Source organism: Torulaspora delbrueckii, chromosome 3, assembly GCF_000243375.1.
Source record: "Torulaspora delbrueckii CBS 1146 chromosome 3, complete genome".
Taxonomy (NCBI): Eukaryota; Fungi; Ascomycota; class Saccharomycetes; order Saccharomycetales; family Saccharomycetaceae; genus Torulaspora; species Torulaspora delbrueckii.
In genome coordinates this window covers 522,479-542,341 of record NC_016503.1, presented here as the reverse complement: position 1 = coordinate 542,341, position 19,863 = coordinate 522,479, and the positions used below count along the sequence as shown (strand labels likewise).

The following is a 19,863-nucleotide window of genomic DNA, read 5'->3' as shown; positions in this document are numbered from 1 at the left end:
TCTCTTTTCGTTCACTTCCTTAACTGAATGAGTTCGCGCAGCGAAAAAAGATGGACTTTAAATTAAATAAAATGTCAATGTACTATTTCTAAAGTACCATATTAAGAGTCTTTCTCTCTTTCGGACCTAGGTCCTCAACGTCACTCAAACCTTCTTGCTCCATCAAAATCAGTGCCCTGCGCCGCTTGACTTCTACTTTGTTATTTTCAATTATAAAATCGTTTTGAAGACGATCACTCACATTCGAATTCTCGTATTGTCGCATTAAATTAGCCAGTAGAAGACGTGCCTTCCTGATGTTATTTTGAACCGCTCTAGGTGTAGAGGATGCCATTTCCAGAGGGAAAAGGGCAGAGTTAACTTCAGCTTCAAATGATACATTACTATTCTGGGGGCTGATGGTAAATTCTTTGCAGCTTTGAAGTTGCGAGAGAATGATTTTGTCCGAAATTTCACACTCAAGGCTCTTGAAAGCTTCGGAATCAACAAATTTGTTAATTACCATGTTTCGCAGAATGTAATTTTCAGGAGACTCAGTCAATGGCTTGATCTTATCGTTCGTTTCCCTCAGTCTGTTCAAAACTGCTGTTCGCCTTATCGTTAGATTACTTAGCTCTTTGAGACGGCGAAGATCATTCAGTAAAATATCTGTCACCTCGACCCTCTCCTGCAGTTGGCTTTCGTCAAGTAGACTAGATGAATTAGACTCGTATTTCCGCACCAGTGGGGCTCCTCTCTTCAACTCCTTTTTCATGGACCAGTATCGACAAATGTAGTATGATACTTGCTGAGAGTTCGGTATATCAAATAGCTTGATGACCTCACGTAAAATGTCGGCGAACAAATGTGGGGCAATCGGTGTTCCTCGATTGGTTTTCCATTTATCTTTCGGAACAGTGGCTTTTGATGGTTGTTGGTTCATGTTGAAATTTCCTGCCATGTCATTGTCATTGTACTCGATAAAATAGCGTCGTACCTTCAAGATGCTCTCTTTTGGATTGGGCCAGTCAGCGGGAGAATGTCTATCACAAAAACAACTTAATAGGCTTGAAAGGTGAAGTTGATTAGAAGCCACCTCATTAATCGAAGCACCACCAAAGTCCATATAGAGACCAGCTCTCTTAGCACAAGTAACGTGAAATGCAGTGAAACAGCTCTTGTTAGTACATTGTATACAAGCACCCATACGTTGCTTGCAGATACTACAGAGAAGTTTCCACCTTGATTTGCTTATGTTTTCGGTACCTTCGATGGGCTCCATATAATGTAGATTGGCGAAATAGAGTTCTGGAATCCACAGACCGCATATAACATGTGCCCATGATCCAGTGTCCGTTTGTTTAAATGCACCAGTATGACTTGGACAAAAAAGACAGCTCACTTTGCGATTCTTTGAGACTAAGCAACGTCTGCAAAGCCATTGGCCCTCCGGGATAAAGACTATACCATAGCATTCCTGGTGGACAGCAATGTCGCACCCATCGCAGAAAACTATTGCATTGGTATTATCACTATCACCCCCACCGCACACAGCACATGTTTGATCTGTTGAACGTTCCGTCCCATCATCAGCCCCAAATAACTGGTAATGAAGTCGAGTGGTTTGTGCCCGGTGGTCTTCCTCGGGGTCGTCAACCAAAATAGATTTCGGCGGAATTAGTTTCTCAAGATGACTCCATTCCCTTTCCAACACCGTAATCAGCAACTCGAAGACTTCGTGACTTAATTTCGAATCACAGCAGCTGCTGTTCAGAAAGCAGACATACAAGTCATCTTGCTCATCCATGTCATATTCAGACGAGAGGTTTGACAAGTTTTTTGAAATGTGCTCGAGATTTCCCGGTATATGAAGATCACTGCCATTTTCTAATCGAGCCGTAAACTTTGTGAAATATGGAATTCTCAGCTTATTGAGTCCTGATAATCTTTTTCCATCAACTGATTTACTCTTCCTCTCTGTGTGCAATGGTTTCCCTCCATCCAACTGAGAGATTGAAAACTGACATTTCTGAAATTTGTTCAGATTACGATGCAATTTGATCGTTTCAAAGGTTGATTTCCCATTGCAAATTAGTTGCTTTACACTTCTGCTGTTTGCTCCGGAAGCATTCGCTCTACTATAGGCATCATGCAATCGTAATGACCCCTCTTGTTCAGGCGATATGATAGGAAGAAGAGTCTCTTTCTCTAGGTCTGTATAGAAATCTTCAAAATGCTTCTCCTCTCGCAGCTTGGGTCCATCTTCTCCCAATCCTCTTTGCATCGCATAGATCAAATATATGATTGTGCGTTTTTGAATGTAGCTTGATGTTTTCTCACTGCGCTGTTCGGCGGCCCTTGTTTAAAAATGATTTACTCAGTAAGCTAAGAATGTGTCAATTGCATGTCCAAGTCAAACAAGTACCCCTCATTTTCGATAGAAGCTTCGAAAATGTTTGCCTGTCTCAAAGAAGATTAGTAGTTTATATGCATGAATCATTTTCTTTTATAATAGTTAATACAGTGAATTACATTATGACTACAGTATAAATTCTATCAGTTAATTGACCCTGGAGCCTTCCCAAGTCGTACTTTTTAGCATTTTCACTCTTTCATCAATGTATTTGCACATTTCTTCGTACCTTTGCAAGCCATGTTCGGTCTTCTCTATCTCCTCTGCCAGATAGCTAAAATTTGTATGGCCATCCTCGCGACAGATGTGTTCCTTGAAGCTCAGCCAGTTGGCAAGTTCAAGATCGTAGTTACTTAGCTTTTGGAATGTATGATCGTACATCCGGAAATGTCCATGATGGGTTGGTTTGAAGTTGGGGTCGTCCTTGTGATCGGACATCACCTTTTTACCATCAAAAATGAATTCCTGATCTTGAGCAAACTCCCATGGATTGTATTTAGGGAAATGAGAATGAATAAAGGTCACCGGTACGTCACTGAAATACGACAAAAACTCATTCACATCGTATCCATCCTTTCTTCGTTCTTTCCAGAAGAGTTCATCCACATTTGCCAAGTCAGCCGAAGCGTCAGAGAGAGTAGCTTTCTTTCGGAATGTCTTCAAATCTTGCACTAATTTAGACTTGATCTCTGTGTACGCTTTCTTGTATGCTTTGAAATCTAAGTCCAAATCATGTTGTAGCATCGCAACGCCACGAAAACTCCGCTGGTCTTCAGGTACATGTTCGTCGTCAAGAATCGGGACGTTATCCTTTGGATGAGCCCAGTATCCCAAAGCACCAACAGGCGCCCTGAGTTGATAAAAGTACCTTTGAAGGCCATGAGCTGATAAAGCTCTCGCTGCGAGGGCAAATGTATCTTTGTCGCCCTCTCCTGCCAATCCTTGACCCAACAGCGGATAGTAGTAAGACGGTCCATTGTAATTGTAATATAAGCTCAATATGATGGTGTCCAAATGCTTGTATTTGTCGACCAACAGCTGACCAGATTCGGTACCACCGTCGGGTATTGTTCCGTCAAGATCATGGAAAGGAACTTTTGAAATATCATCTGACTGATATAGTTGAGAAGGTGATACGGTATCCATTATGAATCTAGCTCTTCTACTAGAATCCACATGACTGCCAACTATATCATACACTGCGGGATGATGTAACCTTTTCCAATAGTCTGGCCACAATGCCATCCCGTAATCTTCGATAATCTCGGAATCAAAGAAACTGTCAATGGAATTAACAACGTAATTATCAGCGTCTAAAAGTAGAGTTTTTCTGAAGCTGGAAGCCAAGAGTGCCAATGCCTTCAATTGATAACCCTTCACATTTTTCATTGTCTTGGAATCAAATAAAGTCTCCATGAATACACATCGTGTCAATCCAGAAGGATCGACTAAAGGTAAGATATTCTCGCAAAAGCCTGATTCGTGATTATTTCCTGGTGGTATCATTATTTCGATTGGAATATCCCTTCCAGCATTTGCTCTGATAGCTTGAATTGCAGGCATTACGAACATAGTGAACCTCCCACCACCGACGAAGACAATGCCATCCCCACGATACATACTAATAGGGTACTTGGGCATGATTTTCTTTTCCAGGACACTCAAAAAAGATTTGTGCAGGTTCTTCAGCTCATCTTCAGCATCAGGCGTAATTTGGATACACTTGAGAAGTTCGCTTTTGCTCACCTTCTCGTCATTCTGGGGTACTCCGACATTGAGGTCCCCAAGACTACAATCGTCACCCTTGCTCCTATCCAATTCGCCTTGAGGGGACAACTCCCGGATCTGATTCATTACGGATCCCAAAGCTTCACGTAACGTTCTAGCATCAAATGGTTTGTGATCTGGATAAGCCGGCTCAGAATGCGGTGTAGAATCCCCAGCATATGATGTACTGGAAGTCAAATTCGAGGGGTTCAACGTTAGGTCGTAATAATCTGAGCTCTTGTGTAAAATCATAATTGTCAGCAGAAGAATAACCAGTACTCCAATTGTAATTCGCGCAACTTTCCCGTTCTTCCTACGAACGAGATGGATGGCACGCCTCATCTGGGTCTTCACACTGAACATTAAGTGTTGAGCGGCCTGAGAAGTCTTGAATGAATAAACGCCTGCTTTGCTCACCCTTGGATAAATATGGTTGAAAGTTTATTTACGCTAATATACGCCAAGTTAGGAGCGGCTGAATAGAAAAAATGAAAATCATACCAATTATCGCTTAGTTAGTAGGATGGACAAAGAACGTCAAAATTACTCCGTTTGTTTCTCAGCATAACGCTGAATTAATATTCGTCGATCATAAATAATCGAGTTATCATCGAAGCTTTGTTTACAGAGTATATACCGATCATCTACGAGCTTTAATTTTTGACTCACAGACGTCTTGTGCTTCTCTATGAATTGAAGTCTAAAAGGTAATCAGGTCGCTCACCGCTGTTGAACATTAGTTTTGCATTATCTTCTGCTTCGATAAGATTACCCGACAAAAATTGCTGCAGGTCGTCATTAACTGGGAATTGTTCATCGTTAGTGGGCATAAAACTGATGAGTTCATTGAAGGAATTTTGCCAACGCTGAGGAGCTTCTGCAGAATTACTAGGATGGGGCTTACTTCTAACATCGATGATCCTCTCTTCTTCACACGCATCGGCCCCCGTACCGTCGCTCGTAGACTCGTAATCAGCAGCCTGCGAGGGCTGTCCTGTCCCTGATATTGATTCGTCTCTTTCTCCTACCGGTTGCTCACTTGACCGCCCTGACGCTAGCTGTGACTCCTTATCTTGTAATTCGCTAATTTTTGTCAGTAGCTGTTTCTTCTTTCTGTCCTGTATGTCAAGAACCTGCAGTAGGTACTCCAGGTATTCTACTGTTTTGTTCAGAATGATGCCCTTGTTTGGTTTCACTTGTTTGCCATTACCGTCATAATTTAAAAGCGAAGGTGGCACAATATTGCCTAACTCCTTTATCTTCTGCTTGATCAACTCTCGCCTTCTTCTTTCAACCGCATTGTGGAACTCTCTCTTACGTCTCAATCTTTCTTCTGTCGTCAAATTCTTCGGTACGCTTGCCGATAAGAGTCCTTCTGCATAAACGTTACCACTGATGGATGCATGCCGCGTCCTCGAAGTACCCAATGGACCTGGTGTTCCTGCGCTGCCATTTCTCAGGGAAGTCGAGAGATAGCTTCCCGCTCGTACGGACGACGAAGGTGATTTGACAGACGGCGAGTAATGTGCAGACGTAGGTTGCATAGTAGCAGACATGTTTAATGGTTGAGGTTGGTATGAAAAGGAGGACCCATAGTTTGAGTCAAATGATTGTAAGCTAGACCCAAGAGATGAACTTATATCATCGGTGAAACTCAAGAGCGATTCGTCCTTTGACCGGCGAAAAAGCTCTGGAGGCAGCATATCTTCAGTCTTAATCCCTGTCAACTGTTGTTCCAAACCGCCATTGTCCTGGAAATCATATGCAAAAGATCCACGGTACTGTGGATTGGAAATTGAGTTTCTCGAGCCATCGGCGTTGAAAGCCGCAGCGGACGTTGCAAACTTGTCATCTATGAAAGAATTTGACGAGCCTAGCTGTGAATTGTTCACAGACCTATACGGAGACTCATTTTTAACATTGCCGTTACCATTCATATACAGTAGTTTCTCATGCTGCGTAGCAGGCGTATTACTCGAGTAAGCATGCTCCTGCGGAAGATCATCCTCGAAACCCCCTGCAAAGGTAAACTTACCACCATTATTATCCGAGGACATATGCGATTGGCTCAACAACGCGTTCAGCGTTCGTTGTTGGCCATCTCCATTTATACCGTCCATCACGAAATATCTCCGTCACTTCCTCGAAGATTATCACTTAAAAACTCGTGTAATTTGCTACCAGCAAATCCTGCAATTCAGATAAACCAGTACGTTGCGTACCCAACGAAATAAACCTGCCAGCTGGCTTACCAATGCTGTTTCGGACCTCACCAATAGCCAATGATCACATAGGACTGGTAAGTCAAGCGAAATAGACCTTATAGAAGAGCATGTTACCCGCCTTAGAATGTAATATCCTTTTAAGTTCTAAGGGACCATCTAATTGTTTAACAGATGAGTCTTATCAAGGCTACTTAAAAAGTTGTTTGGGAGTTTATGACAAATAGTAGGGAAGAACAGGTTCATTCGCTGCGGGATTCGTTGAACAAATGGAATGAATCGCGGACTCAGCATTCGCAAGGATTTAATGAGTCTGCGAAGACTTTGCTGTCATCATGGGCAGATTCGGTGAATACAAGGGCCCAAGACGTTTACCAAAGGCTACCGTTGTCAAGGCAGGACTTGGTGCAAGATCAAGAACCTTCATGGTTCAATTTATCGCGAACTGAGAGACTTATTTTGTTCGTGTGCTTCATACTGGGCTCGATTGCATGTTTTACCATCTGCGTCTTTTTGTTTCCAGTGCTAGCAGTGAAACCTAGGAAATTTGGGCTGTTATGGTCGATGGGATCTTTGCTCTTTGTGCTTGCTTTTGGTCTGTTTATGGGTCCTGTAGCATATCTCAAGCACTTGACTTCACGAGAAAGACTGCCTTTTAGCATATTTTTCTTCACTACTTGTATTTTGACCATATATTTTGCAGCTTTCATGAAGAGCACTTTATTAACCGTTCCCTGTGCGATATTGGAATTGATCGCGTTGGTCTATTATGCGATCTCATACTTTCCATTCGGTGGTACTGGTTTGAAGATGATGAGTTCCGTTGGTATTAATACTGCCAGAGGGGCACTACACATATAGTTGTTCATTAATTAGTTGTTCGTATGTGTGTTAAATAATTCTTGCAATCATTCTTCGTCGCTCATCAAGGGACGAACCTCATCGTAACTTGGAGGCGATGAATTGATCGACACACCACCGTCAAGCCCTTCTGAGGAGCTTCCTTCGCTAACATCACCCTGTACAGCGTTCCTGGCTGAAACAGAATAACCTTTCTTGAAGATGATTGAAGCTTGCGATGGTTCTTCTAGGCCGTTCGATTGGCTGGTGAGGCCCAAGTTAGAGTTCCTCGTATTCGGAGATCTGCTCAAATCAGCTCCACTAGCTCCGGGAGTTGTGCTTAATAACTTGTCTAGGTTGTTGAACCTTGGGCTGGGGTCAATCGACTGGGTTAGCGTCATTTGGGGTGGAATGATTGCTTGCGAGTCCGGTGGTCCAGCAGCAGAATTGCTACGCGATAAGTTTATTTGCTGAATGGATAGCTCATCGGGATCATAGTTAGCACGTACGTTAGGTGAACCGATTGGTGACATGACTGGTGATTGTACCGGTGAATTTGGGACTGAAATGGCTTCCTCAAAAGTTGGTGGTGCAGTCTCCACATCTATCTCTCCAGCCAATTGAGAGTTCGTAGCCATATCATAGGTAGGAAGATCCATGTTACCACTGTTACACAGCTCGGAGACTATGAATATGGGAGTGTCAATCAATACTTCATAATGTCTTAATCTCTTGAGATCCCTGTCATCTGGTTTGCTAATCCGGAGCATGAATTCCAACTTGTGCTTACTATAAATATTGCTGAAATGTAAGCTACTCAAGTACAGACCTCGTTTCGCCACATTCAGATTAGTATGAAATTGGACTGGAATTCCAGCGTTAGTCCGTATCTTGGTCTCATGGAATTTCTCATCAACTATTGGCTGGGCTTGTACTGGTTGGCTTACATCAGAAGTTCCTTTTACTTGTGACGCTAGTGAGTTTTTTCGATTGGCAAGGAAGCCTATCACACCACTTCGGTGACTTCCACCCGCTTGCGATCCGATCTCAGGGTTGGGTACGCTAGTGTAAATGTCAATACCGTAGGGCGGTACTGTTCTAGCTGTCTTCTTGTTGAGATCCTCATATTTTGGGAATTCCAAAGTTGTTTCAATCATAAGCGGCTCCGTAATACCTATGCTTGGCTGTCCATTATCGCCCTCAGCCGAACTATAGGCTAGCAAATTTTCATCAACACAGTTCTGCACTATTTCCTCTCTAAGAGCACGAGAGCCCTTTTCGCTTGATCTCACCTCTAAGAGCGAAACAGTACGCTCTTTCTTCCTCTTTGAGGAGAAGTCACTGAAATAAGGATTATATGGATCCTTAGCGACGGGATCAATCTGATCGTATTCATACTCATAATTTTTGCTCACAAATGTGATTTTTTCGACTAGGCTTATCTTCAGCCTTTTCAGGCACACGTTTTTGCTCATTGGTGCTAGCTTGATCTTAACGGGCACTTTGCTTCCGAGAGAAACGTATTTCTGGGCAAATGAAATCTCGTATGACAACGAGTTAGCCCACACACGATTTATGTAGACAGGCTTGTTCGCAGTTGAGATGGATACCAGAGGTGGAGTTCGCACCACATCGAGTGGATATTCTGCATAAATTTCTTTGGTCTCATCATAAACCTTATTCTGTACTGGATTTGTTATGTGCAGATTATTTTTTATCTTTTTCAAAATTGAGTTACTGAACCTTCTATGAGTTGTGTGATCGGTTTCTTGTATCTTTATTGGCTCCGACGGTTCCTCCTGGTTATTTCCTGTCGAGGACTCCTGTCCTTCAACATGCGCAATCTTTGTCGCAACACGGAATCTGTAGTTAACACGAGCTGATGGTAGATACAGTGACTCAGGAATGTGATTTGAGAAAACAACTGGTATGATAAATACGTAATCACCAGCTTGGAAAACTTGCGTTTTGCGGAGGTTCACTTTCTTTAAAAGTTCGGTTCTTGTTTTGTTTTTGTCTAAATAGAACCTGTTCTCATCCGATATATTCTTGAAAAGTCTCATCGGTCTAAGGTTTCTATTGTTCTCTATAATTCTCTCTTCCGATGAGACATTCTGAGGTACAAAAAGGTTTGCATTCTCAGGATTTAAATCCCATTCCATTGATCCAGCACAGTAAAATTCCTCATAGAATGACTTGGTCGGAGGCACACCGTTGTGCCAATGTACTCTAACTCGTAAACACAATTCACCTTTGATATTGGATAGTGTAGTTTGTTTATTCAAACTCAATACGACAGCTATTGTGTAGGTAGCCATTGAACTATCGATTTCGAATGTAGGTGTGACAGGTGACGCAGTCGCCGAGTTTTTAGCACGTTGACCTTGATTGTCCGCGTAATCGACACCAGATTCTCCATTACCATCTTCTGAAAGATCTGAATCATCGTCGCTTATGGCACTCTCTTCATTAGCCAGTTCCGATTCTAATGACTCCCGTAACTGTGATTCCGCCCCAGTCGGAACGTCGCTCGAGGGTCTATCTAACGAAAACTCAGGCTCTATCTCCATAGCCTCCTCTTCCCCGCGCAACCCGTTCAACCTGGCTAAATACTCGTCATCGTTCGACGACATCGTCGGTAAAAAGACATGATCTCCGCTAGTTGCGACAGTCAGTCGAAGATCGGGAGTCTCAGATATGACTCTTGACAGGAGCAGACCCCTGTCGGTGAGATACTGTGTTAAGAATTCTTTCCCAAACGACTGCAGAGACTGTGAACCAGCAGAGCGACTTGTCATTGAGGAAGTCGTCGTAGCAGAACGAGGAATATATTCGTCAGGACCTACATCAGATCCTTGAAACGAAAAGGAGACAGCCATCTCTTCTCCATCGGCAGCGGGCATAGCATAATCCCGCTGACTTCTCGATTTTGAACATGCAGTGGCTTCAGGAACTGCTAAACTTCCCCTTCTCGTGGAACCTCCACCACTTATACTCCCGGTAGAATGGTTTTTCGGCAGATTAGACGATTCTTCCTGTACCGCTGAATTGCTGCTGCCGAGTATGGAAAACAGTGCGTTCTTGAAGGTTGATGATCTCCTTCTCATGCCCGTGTTTCTCACCGGGGATACAGATCGTGGTCCAGCACCCGGGCTACCAGTAAAAACATGATCTCCTCGCTCTCGTGCGGTTGAGGAGCTTGTCGGGATAGGTCTCGGCATTGGATAAGGCATCCTACCTCCAAAGATAACAACGTGTTCAGCTCAGGTATTCACAATTAAAAGTTGACAAAGTATCCGCAGCACAGTGCTTCTCGCAATTCAGACGGACCGCAACTGAAACAGCACTTGTTTTAAAGCGATTTACAACAGAGTAGAGCTCTTAGTGTGCCCCTTTGTGTTGTTTTTATTTATCAACAAGTTCTGGTGCCACTTTAATGGCCTCCCCTACCCATCTCGATCGAGTTTAAATTTTGGCACGAGTCGAAAATCGAACCGGCGCTCATCGATATAGTTATGAAAATCTTTCAATTTGATAAAATGGCTTCGATCTTATCAATCTGCTCTTATTGCCGGGCTGCTAGGCCATTAAACGGCTTCTTGAACTGTCTTCAGGTGTATGACAGCCCTCGAAACCAGGTAGCTGTCTCAATTCGTTGTTTTGTGTTTACGAGTCTACCACCCGTCCCGGGCGACCTTTAATATAAACCTATATCTCATAGAATACATAACTTGGACGAAATCTCGATTTAGGCTGGATAGGTAAAACTGTGGTTTAGAGCGGCCATTGAGTGCACTAGGAACAATGGCTGGTTCTTCGTTGAGAAGTTTCATCAAAGATGTACGTAGTGCCAAAACTGTGGCCGAAGAAAGAGCGATTATCACCAAGGCTTCTGCAAAGATCAGAACCAAGTTAAGAGACGACCATTTGCCGCAAGAGAAACGCAGAAATAACATTCAGAAGCTGTTGTACCTCTATGTTTTAGGTGAGAAAACACATTTTGGCCAAGTTGAGTGTATCAATCTCATCGCGTCTGATGATTTCGCTGACAAGCGTTTGGGTTATTTAGCAGCCACTTTGCTGCTGGATGGGACGCAGGACTTACTGACACTGTTGACCAATCTACTAAATAATGACTTGAGCCATCCCAATAGATACGTCGTGTCCCTGGCATTGACTACCTTGGGATTCCTAAGCTCTTCGGAGCTCGCACGTGACCTATACCCGGACGTTGAGAATATACTGAACAGGTCCAAAGACCCATTCCTGGTCAAGAAGGCTTTGCAGTGTGTTGCCAAACTCATCTTGAAGGATGCTACCTTGTTGGAAGTTTTCCAACCCCTGTACTTGGTCTCACTTTTACAAAATCGTTCTATTTGCACTCATGGCGTTCTGTTGAGTATTACCAAGGTATTGCAATCAATACTGTCTAGTTACCCACAGTATCAAAACAGCATCAAACAGGAAGACTCGACGGCCGATGTCAGCGGGATTGTCACCGAGTTGGTTCCTATGATGCCCGAATTACTCACCATTTTGCAAAACTTGAATACTAAAAATTTCGAGCCAGAGTTCGATATCCAGGGTACTAGTGATCCCTTCTTACAATGCGAACTGCTCTGCACGTTGAGAATGTTCTTTCAGGTGTGTACCAGCATTTCGGTTTCCAGGATAGATCAATACGTCAATAAGTTTGGAGACCTCCTTACACAGATTGCCACCAACACTGATGGCAGCAAAAACTGTGGTCAGGCTATATTGTATGAGACTGTGAGAACTATATTTTCCCTGAACATGGAACAACCTTTGAGGGTGCTTGGGATAAACATTTTGGGTAAGTTTCTCTCTGGTAAGGACAATAACAGCAAATACGTTGGTTTAAACACTTTACTTCATGTGGTCCCACAAGAGCCAGCGGCTGTACAAAGACATAGAAAATTTATTTCACGTTGTTTGCGTGATCCTGATACCTCTATCAGGAAAAGAGCTTTGGAGTTGAGTTTTGCTATCCTAGATGAAGCAAATATTAAAGAGCTGGTTGAAGAATTGATTGAGTTCCTGAAAAAAGCCTCTGAAGACGATAAGAGTTTAATCGTTTATACGGTCGAAAATCTCGTGACAGCATTCAACGTTAACCAGAGCGTCGATCAGAATTGGAAGTTGGAGACTCTTGTCACAGTTCTCAAGTTGGTGGGTCCTTTCATCACTGCTGAGCCTGTTAGCGATATTCTCATTTCCATCAACAATGCTACAGATTCGCGGCATAGGAATGAAGTGGTGCGGGACATGCTCAAGATTTCGCTAGATAAGTCGAGGCAGGACGAAGTAACGGAAGACAACGTGGGATGGAGGATAGCTACAATATGGTGTATCGGAGAATACGGTGGGGCAGTACTACAAGGTGGTCAGGATAAAGTAGTTTCGGAGAGCTCTTTATCAGAATATCTAGTTCAGCAACAGAAATTGTGCGATAAGAGTGAAAATAAAATTCTGCACTACATATTAACGGCAACTTTGAAACTTTCAACTCATATAAACGATCCCGGCTGCATAGAGGCTCTGAGGCAAATTGTTGTCTCTCACACAAAGGATGCTGATTTGATGATTCAAACAAAGAGCGTTCAGTATGAAGTAATCTTCAGACAACCTTCATCTGTAAAGAAAGTCATTTGTGAAGCGATGCCCAAATTTGAGAAGAAGGTGGAACCTGAAGTTCCAAAAAATCTCGTAACTCTAAGCCGCACAAAATCCGCGCAACAAGAGCCTCCTGATGTGCTCGATCTCTTAGGTGATGATGCGGGAACGAGTTCTGGGCCGGCAAAAAGCGCTGACTCCCAACCACAATCCTCACCTGCCGATCTTCTAGCTGACATCTTTGGGACTGATGGCAATGGCATTATTGACGCCACTTCAAACAAAATCAATGCCCCACAGACTTTACAGATACCACCCGAAAGTGTCAAGGTTCATGAAAGTGCATCAGTGGATTGCTTCGTGAGATTGGTATCATGCAGCATGGGCATAGCACAACTGGAACTATATCTGAAGTCTAAGGAGAGCATTCAAAACTTCCAAACATTCTGTGCCGTTCCAAAAACCCAAAAGTTGACGCTTAGTCAAATTCATCCCAGCAATTCGCTAGAGGCAGGCCAAGTGGCAAGGCAAAATCTCAAGATTACTGGCTCTGGCAAACTAAAATTGAGAATCAAGCTAGACTTTATGAGACACGGAACAAACGATAACCAGCAATTCGATCACAAATTTGATCAAACTTTATAAAAGCCGATGGTGTGTGTTTTCAAAGTTGCACTGTTATGAAAGTGGTATATACTTTAAAATCATTCTAAATGTCTACTTAATGAATTTGAGCACCAGTAGTCTTACCAGCGGCTTCATTGACAGCACTTCTGATGTCATCTGACTTCTTGTTCTTAACAACAATGTATCTATCGCTGACTGGAGCAATGATTGTCTTGTAGATAAAAGTGGCACCACCAGTTTGAGGCAAAGCTAGGTAGAGTAGGAAAATAGTCTTGAGGAACCAGTAGAATGGGATCAAGTACAGGATAGCCTTGGACCAGAACTCAATAACGTTCAAGAACGCAAAGACAATCCAGTAGGTCAAAAGCTCGGTGTCATCCTGCTTGTCAGAAGTCTTTAAAGCAAAAAGAGAGAAATAAGCTGGAACGGCAAAGCCGGCGATGTTAGCCAAGATTTCACCAATCCCTCCGACGTTGATGAAAATTAGCAAAAGGTAAACAAAACTAGCAGAAACTGCCAAGTAGGACTTTGGAAGTTTAGTTTTATCTTCCAATTGCTGCAAAACGTTATTTCCGGCAAATTTCTAACATAAACGTCAAAAAATATCGTTAGTCAATGAATTCTGATCCGCTCGCTATTGTGTAGGGAACATACTGTGTCGAAACTTTTCAATTGAGATTGAATGCTGGAACCAATATCGGACATGTTTAAGGTCTTTCTTATATGATTTTATCTTGAATGCCTTCTAACAAGTTAACAGTATTTTTCAGATATAGGCACTTCTTCTTTATATATCCCTTTTTCCCTTCAAAATTTGCTACATGAAATTTCGCAGAAACATCAAAGATATATCACGTGATTGTAAGAACATTGAATAGTAGAGAGCATTCTTTGGACTTCAGAACCTTGGCTCAAGGTAATAGCTGATTTGGCCATATCTACGAGGAAACATAGATTCGCCTCGAGTTGCTTCAGCGTGATCAAACATTCTTGTTGGGTGCATGCTTTTTTTACAAGTAATCACAAATCAGCGGATTTAGCTCAGTTGGGAGAGCGCCAGACTGAAGAATTAACTTCGGTCATTTGTAATCTGGAGGTCCTGTGTTCGATCCACAGAATTCGCATTTATTTTTTTAAGATTTATAGATTATATGTTGATTGCATTATAGTAGAGCCCACAAAATAACTTATGTTGCTTTACATAGCTTTCATTGCTATGTCGCTCGACCACCTTGACTGTGGTTCGATAAGCTATTCCCTTTGATAATCATGTTTTTTTCTTGAAGTCCTGCTGTGTTCGCAGAGGTGCAGACATACTAACGCAACTAAATATAAAAACGAAAATAACACTCATAAATGTTAAAATGCAGATATGTAGTAGAATAAATCAAACTTTTAATACGATCTCCTTGATCGTACCACCTTTAATGTCAATATCGTCATCATAACTCCCTTGGATGCTGACTAAAATGAATCTTGTTTTTCTCCAAGCGGTTGAATTCTGGATAGAGTCGTTGGAATAGCAAGCAGTATCATTCAATTTCAGAGCGTCGTAATCGATGCTGAACTCCGTCTTATTGCTAGGAAGTATCTCAATCAGGGACTTGTTGTAAACTTCTTTGAAGTAAGGCTCAGATGGCTCGATAGAATAGTTGTCCAGTATCTTGACGAAATGCCTAGAAATCATCTTGGATTTTTTCAGATGGTCGACTAAACTTTCCAAAGTCTCTGTTTTCCAGTTTAACATCGTTCTAATGTCGTCATCACACTCAAAATTACGCAGCTCGTTAGTATCAATACCGACGTCTTCGAGTACTTCTGAGGCATCCTCACCCTCAATTTTTTGCAAATCCGAATGCTCCAGCACTTGAGTTAAATTCGACACAAACTTCTCCACTTCGTAAGTATGTGGTAAAATCGAAATGCTCATATTACGAGCAGGTCTTTGGCCCCATAAAATCATTCCGCTCTTGATTTCTTGCAAATTGTCCTCACCTAAATCTATCAACAATTTGCCTTCGTCATATTTGTAGGCTGGTTGCCAATGGGTATAGTTATTACCATCAAGTGCTGAGAAAGGAACATCACCAGGAACACCAGCGGTGCAATTCGTCACCTGCTTACTTTCGGCGATATTGCCCTCAACGTTTAAACCTGGTTTGAAGAGTGGTAACACCAGCTCTTCGCCTGGATTGATGGTGTAGTAAGTACCAAAAGCGCTTACGGGTCTGTCTCCTTCACCTCCCTCAATGAAATTGTTGAAGCAATCATCATGGCCGCTGCTATTACCCCCCAAATAGAAACTGATATCCTGGTCACGAATATAACTTCGATCAGGAACCTTAACCCTTATTGGTTGATCTCCAGATTTATGAACAATGGTACCGTTATTATCATCTATGATGACATCGAGAACTTGATTCATGTATTTGAAATTTCTGATGGCGATACCCCCCGGCAAGAGCGGTAATTCCACGGGATTGAATTTCAATAGACGTGAAATCTTTTTTGTACTCGAATCCACTTCATAGGAGTACCGTAATCCCGTCAGACCAAATAAAATACTTTGTAAAAAGCCACCATTCGCAGTTAAGAAGGGGAAGGCTGGTTGCGTGAGACCGTTGGTTAGAAAGTTGTCATCCGATTGTTCACTGAACTGTGCAAACGGTGCTCTGAGATATGGTAGAACAGATTTGTACAAGTAACTTTGAGACGAGGAACCATGGTTGAGTAAACCAGCTGCCGCGGCAACAAAGACTGGATAAGTCATGGCTGGGCCAGATGCAGATTGACGCTCGGAGTAGTAGTACAAATCCTTGATGGCACCGTTCAAGATCGACTCATCTGTAATGTAACCAAGAGGATAGACCATGAGCGGGACATCAGCCTGCTTAATCTCCACTGAACTGTTCATTCCTGAATACTCTAGTGTAATGTTAGAGCATGATCTTGGGATATAAATTTTTTTAGCGATATCAATCCATTTAGGATCCACGTATTCTCCCAGATGATAGCCTATATCGGTTGCCCATTTCAGTAAAGTCTTAATACCGGCGTTCGTGAATGCACCATTATTAACGTGGTTAGCGAATTCGTCAGGGTCGGTCAGATTGTAAGTCTCATACTTGCCCAAAGTTTCATTGAACTTGACGTAAACCGTGAAGAACTCGGCTGCATCCCTTACCATGGGCCAAGTGGTGTAACGCAGATAGTCATCATCAACACCTTTTCCGCCATTCATATAGATGGAGAATGATGCCAATGCAACATCGACATTAATGTGATATTCATAATCGATACATGGTCCAGTGGAAGTACAGTTTGCGTATCTTCCCGAGGTCCATGGATACACTGCACCTGGATACCCATTCTCCTGAGCGTTCAAACGGGCCTGTTGATGCGACGCGTTTCTGTAATTGTTCATGTTCTTTGCAATATCCGGGAAGAAGGGCAACAGGGCAGGTTGCATCCAAATATCAGCATCCCAAAAGACCATGCCTCCGTAGGAGTCTGAAGATAAACCAGACACTGGCACTGGTAGCCCTCTATCTGCTGATACGTTGAAGGTTCTGGTATTGGCCAAAAGATGGTACAGGGAAGACCTTGCCGTCATTTCAAGTAAAGCATCTGATGGAATTTCGATGAAGGCATCGTTATAAATAGCCGCCCATGCTTTTGTATTGGTAGACATCAATTCGTCGTACCTACCACGACTGCGAGAAGAGACACTCTTGGCGAACTCGATGTTGGAGACGTTATGGGCACTATTTGTATTGAACTCAGTAGACATGATCCCAACATATTTCTTGACGGCAATTTTGGGGTTTTCACGAGTTAAATTGGCGTGTGTAGATTGCACGATCTTTTCATCGGTTGAATATTCTTCAGACCACGTAAAATTGGCAGAATCATCCGCTGTGGAAGATGAAAATACTGCTGCATTGGAGTATGGAACATTCTCGGGTTCAACGATCATAAATATCCCCTGGTTTTCCTTATCAAACCCCAGAGATTGCAAAACTGTGCGATGAGAAGTACTGAAATCCAACACATCATAAACGTTGACGTCCATGTAAGGAACTTCCGGCGGTAACCTATCGAGATTGAGCGAGATCTCAAGCGACATCATCCCAAGCGCGTAATGTTTCTTGTGTGTAACAATTTCACTTCTCACGTTAATCATACCGTCGAGCCAGTCGAGCTGGGTCGTCACCACACCGTTACGCATGGACATGTTTTGGTTATAATTGGAGACTTCATCTAGTGAAACGTTTTGCGGATTAAACCAAACTGAATCATCGTCAATGGTGAATTGTAAATTTGTCCACTGTGGTATGCTAGAGATTACAGTTGTATAACCCTTTTCATCTAGCTCTGGGAAATTGGTAGAATTCAGCGATTCCTGTAAACAGTAAAAATCAGAGACAAACGCTCCCGCATACCTCCGATTTCTAAGAGGCCAACCATTATTTAGGGCCCCGGGAATCTCATCACCAGAGCCAGTCCAAAGGTTCAAAGTATCCTCCGCGTACCCAAATCCTATATTTGGTATACGCGAACCTATGTACCCATTGGACACATAGGGTTGTTTGGAATAAGTGTTGGGGTAGAATTTGGTAGAGCCCAGGATCATGTTTTCATCATCATAAAGTGAAGCTTCAAAATCATAAAGCAATTCGTAAAGTTTCTTCGATGATTTTCTTGCATTTTCGTTACAATCCAATGTATGATGAGTTACAGTAGGCTTTATTGCACCAACCTGTGGCTCATGCAAATTAGCTAACCCACTAACGAACGAAGCTATATTTGCGAGAAAGAAGTTAACCGTTGTTAGTGCCACCATCGATGCTATTAATACCCAAAACCACAGTGCGCTTGTTTTTGATCGTCGTGTATTGCTAGGGTCTGTAGCGACCGAGCTCTCGAGTAGGCGCTGTCTTCCACTCATCGTTGGACATATATATACTCATCTAACGACTGCTGTGGTCGAGTTTGCGTATTCTAAAATGTGTAGTCCCCAGATCCGGTATAGCAAAGGGATGCGCAACATTGAACGGCACTCGCACTTACCCATGCAGTCAGTGACCTATGACGCTACTCCACACTGAACCAACAGTCGAGATTCCGTCAGTTCCACACTCCGCTGCTCGAGCAGGCAAAGTTAGTTACTGGTGGTATCCAAGGTTCCTCTCCCTGCTTACCCCGGACAACTAGACTCTGGCCACCCGCCTTCACCAAGTACGGGTAACGTAAGAACTCGCTTGACTCGGACTTAGTTTGCCATTAATAGAGCTTCTCATCGATCGTATTAACGTTATTGAAGCTTGCTCTGGATTTCCTATTTCAACTTCATGCTTCTCTCAAATTAAAAGTTGACCACCTGGCACTTGTTAACGACACTACTCTGCCTTTAACCGTTAAGAACAAATTACAATGCACAGTTATTAGCATATATTGAACACAAAAATGACTGCTTAGTGCCATGCGTTCATTTCGAGGATAATTGTGCCTAAGTATTTAGGTTTTTTTAGATGTATTCATGAGGTTTTCAGTTGGGATCTAAGAAATATTCATTACGAGCATTTATCTTCAGCAGTTTATTATGATTTAATATTTAAATTCTCATAAATTCAAAGAAATCATTTTAGAAAGTCCCCGGTTCGGAAGAATACTTATACTAATGACAATGGGAAAGTGAATCTGATAGAGTTGATTAAAAAAAAACAAACTGTTGGACCCAAATCGTATTTAATTAATTTTACAGAATTCTCCATGAATTTTCTCATGAATATATCATTAAACTATTTCACAATCAATTTTTTTTTTTATATTAGTATGCCAATAATATGGAGTGAAATCAAATGTTAAGGAAATACTAACATAATAGTTTAAAAAACAAGGGAAAACGTTACAAGCAGTATATATATGTTGGACGATAAATAGATTAGTAAATGACCTCTTATTTATCGCGAGAGTATTTTGTCTACAAATAACACCAAAATAGCTAATTTTTTGGTATTTTGACAAGTAACGAGAAGATTAACCTAATATGAAGGAAAAAGTTCATCTCCATAAGCTGTCACTGTTCCTACAAACTGGAAATAGATTTTCGAAATGTAAGATTCTTTGAAAGATATAATCTTCTGATAGGAGAATTTACATTGTTGTCATAAGCCCCAGTCCCGGGATTACCAGCTTCAAGACTTCGATACGCTGCGAAGGGATCAGGTGAAGAGGTGAGTACAAGAACAAGCGCATTCGAGACGAATCGCCACGAATACGAACTAACGGATTACTGTCAACCAAGAATCTAAAACTAATTAAAATAACCTTAGAATCTAGTATACATATCTAGACGGAGAGTGCAAGTCCTCTAATTAT

General features: G+C 42.2%; 8 protein-coding genes and 1 non-coding gene across 9 annotated transcripts; 3 read left to right on the top strand and 6 right to left on the bottom strand.

Annotated features, from left to right (window-relative positions):
- Nucleotides 1-88: 88 nt before the first annotated feature.
- NTO1 (Nto1p) lies at nt 89-2,263 on the bottom strand (the record flags this gene model as incomplete). Its single annotated transcript, XM_003680355.1, has 1 exon — nt 89-2,263. The coding sequence occupies one exon, from the start codon at nt 2,261-2,263 to the stop codon at nt 89-91; it is 2,175 nt and encodes a 724-aa protein (XP_003680403.1).
- Nucleotides 2,264-2,539: 276 nt separating this feature from the next.
- On the bottom strand, nt 2,540-4,522 carry TDEL0C03020 (alpha-mannosyltransferase; the record flags this gene model as incomplete). Its single annotated transcript, XM_003680354.1, has 1 exon — nt 2,540-4,522. One exon carries the CDS (start codon nt 4,520-4,522, stop codon nt 2,540-2,542), a length of 1,983 nt encoding a protein of 660 aa, XP_003680402.1.
- Nucleotides 4,523-4,845: 323 nt separating this feature from the next.
- RTG3 (Rtg3p) lies at nt 4,846-6,279 on the bottom strand (the record flags this gene model as incomplete). Its single annotated transcript, XM_003680353.1, has 1 exon — nt 4,846-6,279. One exon carries the CDS (start codon nt 6,277-6,279, stop codon nt 4,846-4,848), a length of 1,434 nt encoding a protein of 477 aa, XP_003680401.1.
- Nucleotides 6,280-6,597: 318 nt separating this feature from the next.
- Nucleotides 6,598-7,242, top strand: SFT2 (Sft2p; the record flags this gene model as incomplete). Its single annotated transcript, XM_003680352.1, has 1 exon — nt 6,598-7,242. One exon carries the CDS (start codon nt 6,598-6,600, stop codon nt 7,240-7,242), a length of 645 nt encoding a protein of 214 aa, XP_003680400.1.
- Nucleotides 7,243-7,289: 47 nt separating this feature from the next.
- On the bottom strand, nt 7,290-10,454 carry ECM21 (Ecm21p; the record flags this gene model as incomplete). The annotated part of the gene is made up of 1 exon (XM_003680351.1): nt 7,290-10,454. The coding sequence occupies one exon, from the start codon at nt 10,452-10,454 to the stop codon at nt 7,290-7,292; it is 3,165 nt and encodes a 1,054-aa protein (XP_003680399.1).
- Nucleotides 10,455-11,025: 571 nt separating this feature from the next.
- Nucleotides 11,026-13,500, top strand: APL4 (AP-1 complex subunit gamma; the record flags this gene model as incomplete). Its single annotated transcript, XM_003680350.1, has 1 exon — nt 11,026-13,500. The coding sequence occupies one exon, from the start codon at nt 11,026-11,028 to the stop codon at nt 13,498-13,500; it is 2,475 nt and encodes an 824-aa protein (XP_003680398.1).
- A 76-nt stretch (nt 13,501-13,576) lies between these two features.
- YOP1 (Yop1p) lies at nt 13,577-14,187 on the bottom strand (the record flags this gene model as incomplete). The annotated part of the gene is made up of 2 exons (XM_003680349.1): nt 13,577-14,065; nt 14,137-14,187. 2 exons carry the CDS (start codon nt 14,185-14,187, stop codon nt 13,577-13,579), a joined length of 540 nt encoding a protein of 179 aa, XP_003680397.1.
- A 325-nt stretch (nt 14,188-14,512) lies between these two features.
- TDEL0Ctrna3F lies at nt 14,513-14,606 on the top strand. Its single transcript is given in 2 exon segments — nt 14,513-14,550; nt 14,570-14,606. It is a non-coding gene; the product is annotated as a tRNA-Phe (tRNA).
- A 263-nt stretch (nt 14,607-14,869) lies between these two features.
- Nucleotides 14,870-18,430, bottom strand: ATH1 (alpha,alpha-trehalase ATH1; the record flags this gene model as incomplete). The annotated part of the gene is made up of 1 exon (XM_003680348.1): nt 14,870-18,430. The coding sequence occupies one exon, from the start codon at nt 18,428-18,430 to the stop codon at nt 14,870-14,872; it is 3,561 nt and encodes a 1,186-aa protein (XP_003680396.1).
- Nucleotides 18,431-19,863: the final 1,433 nt, after the last annotated feature.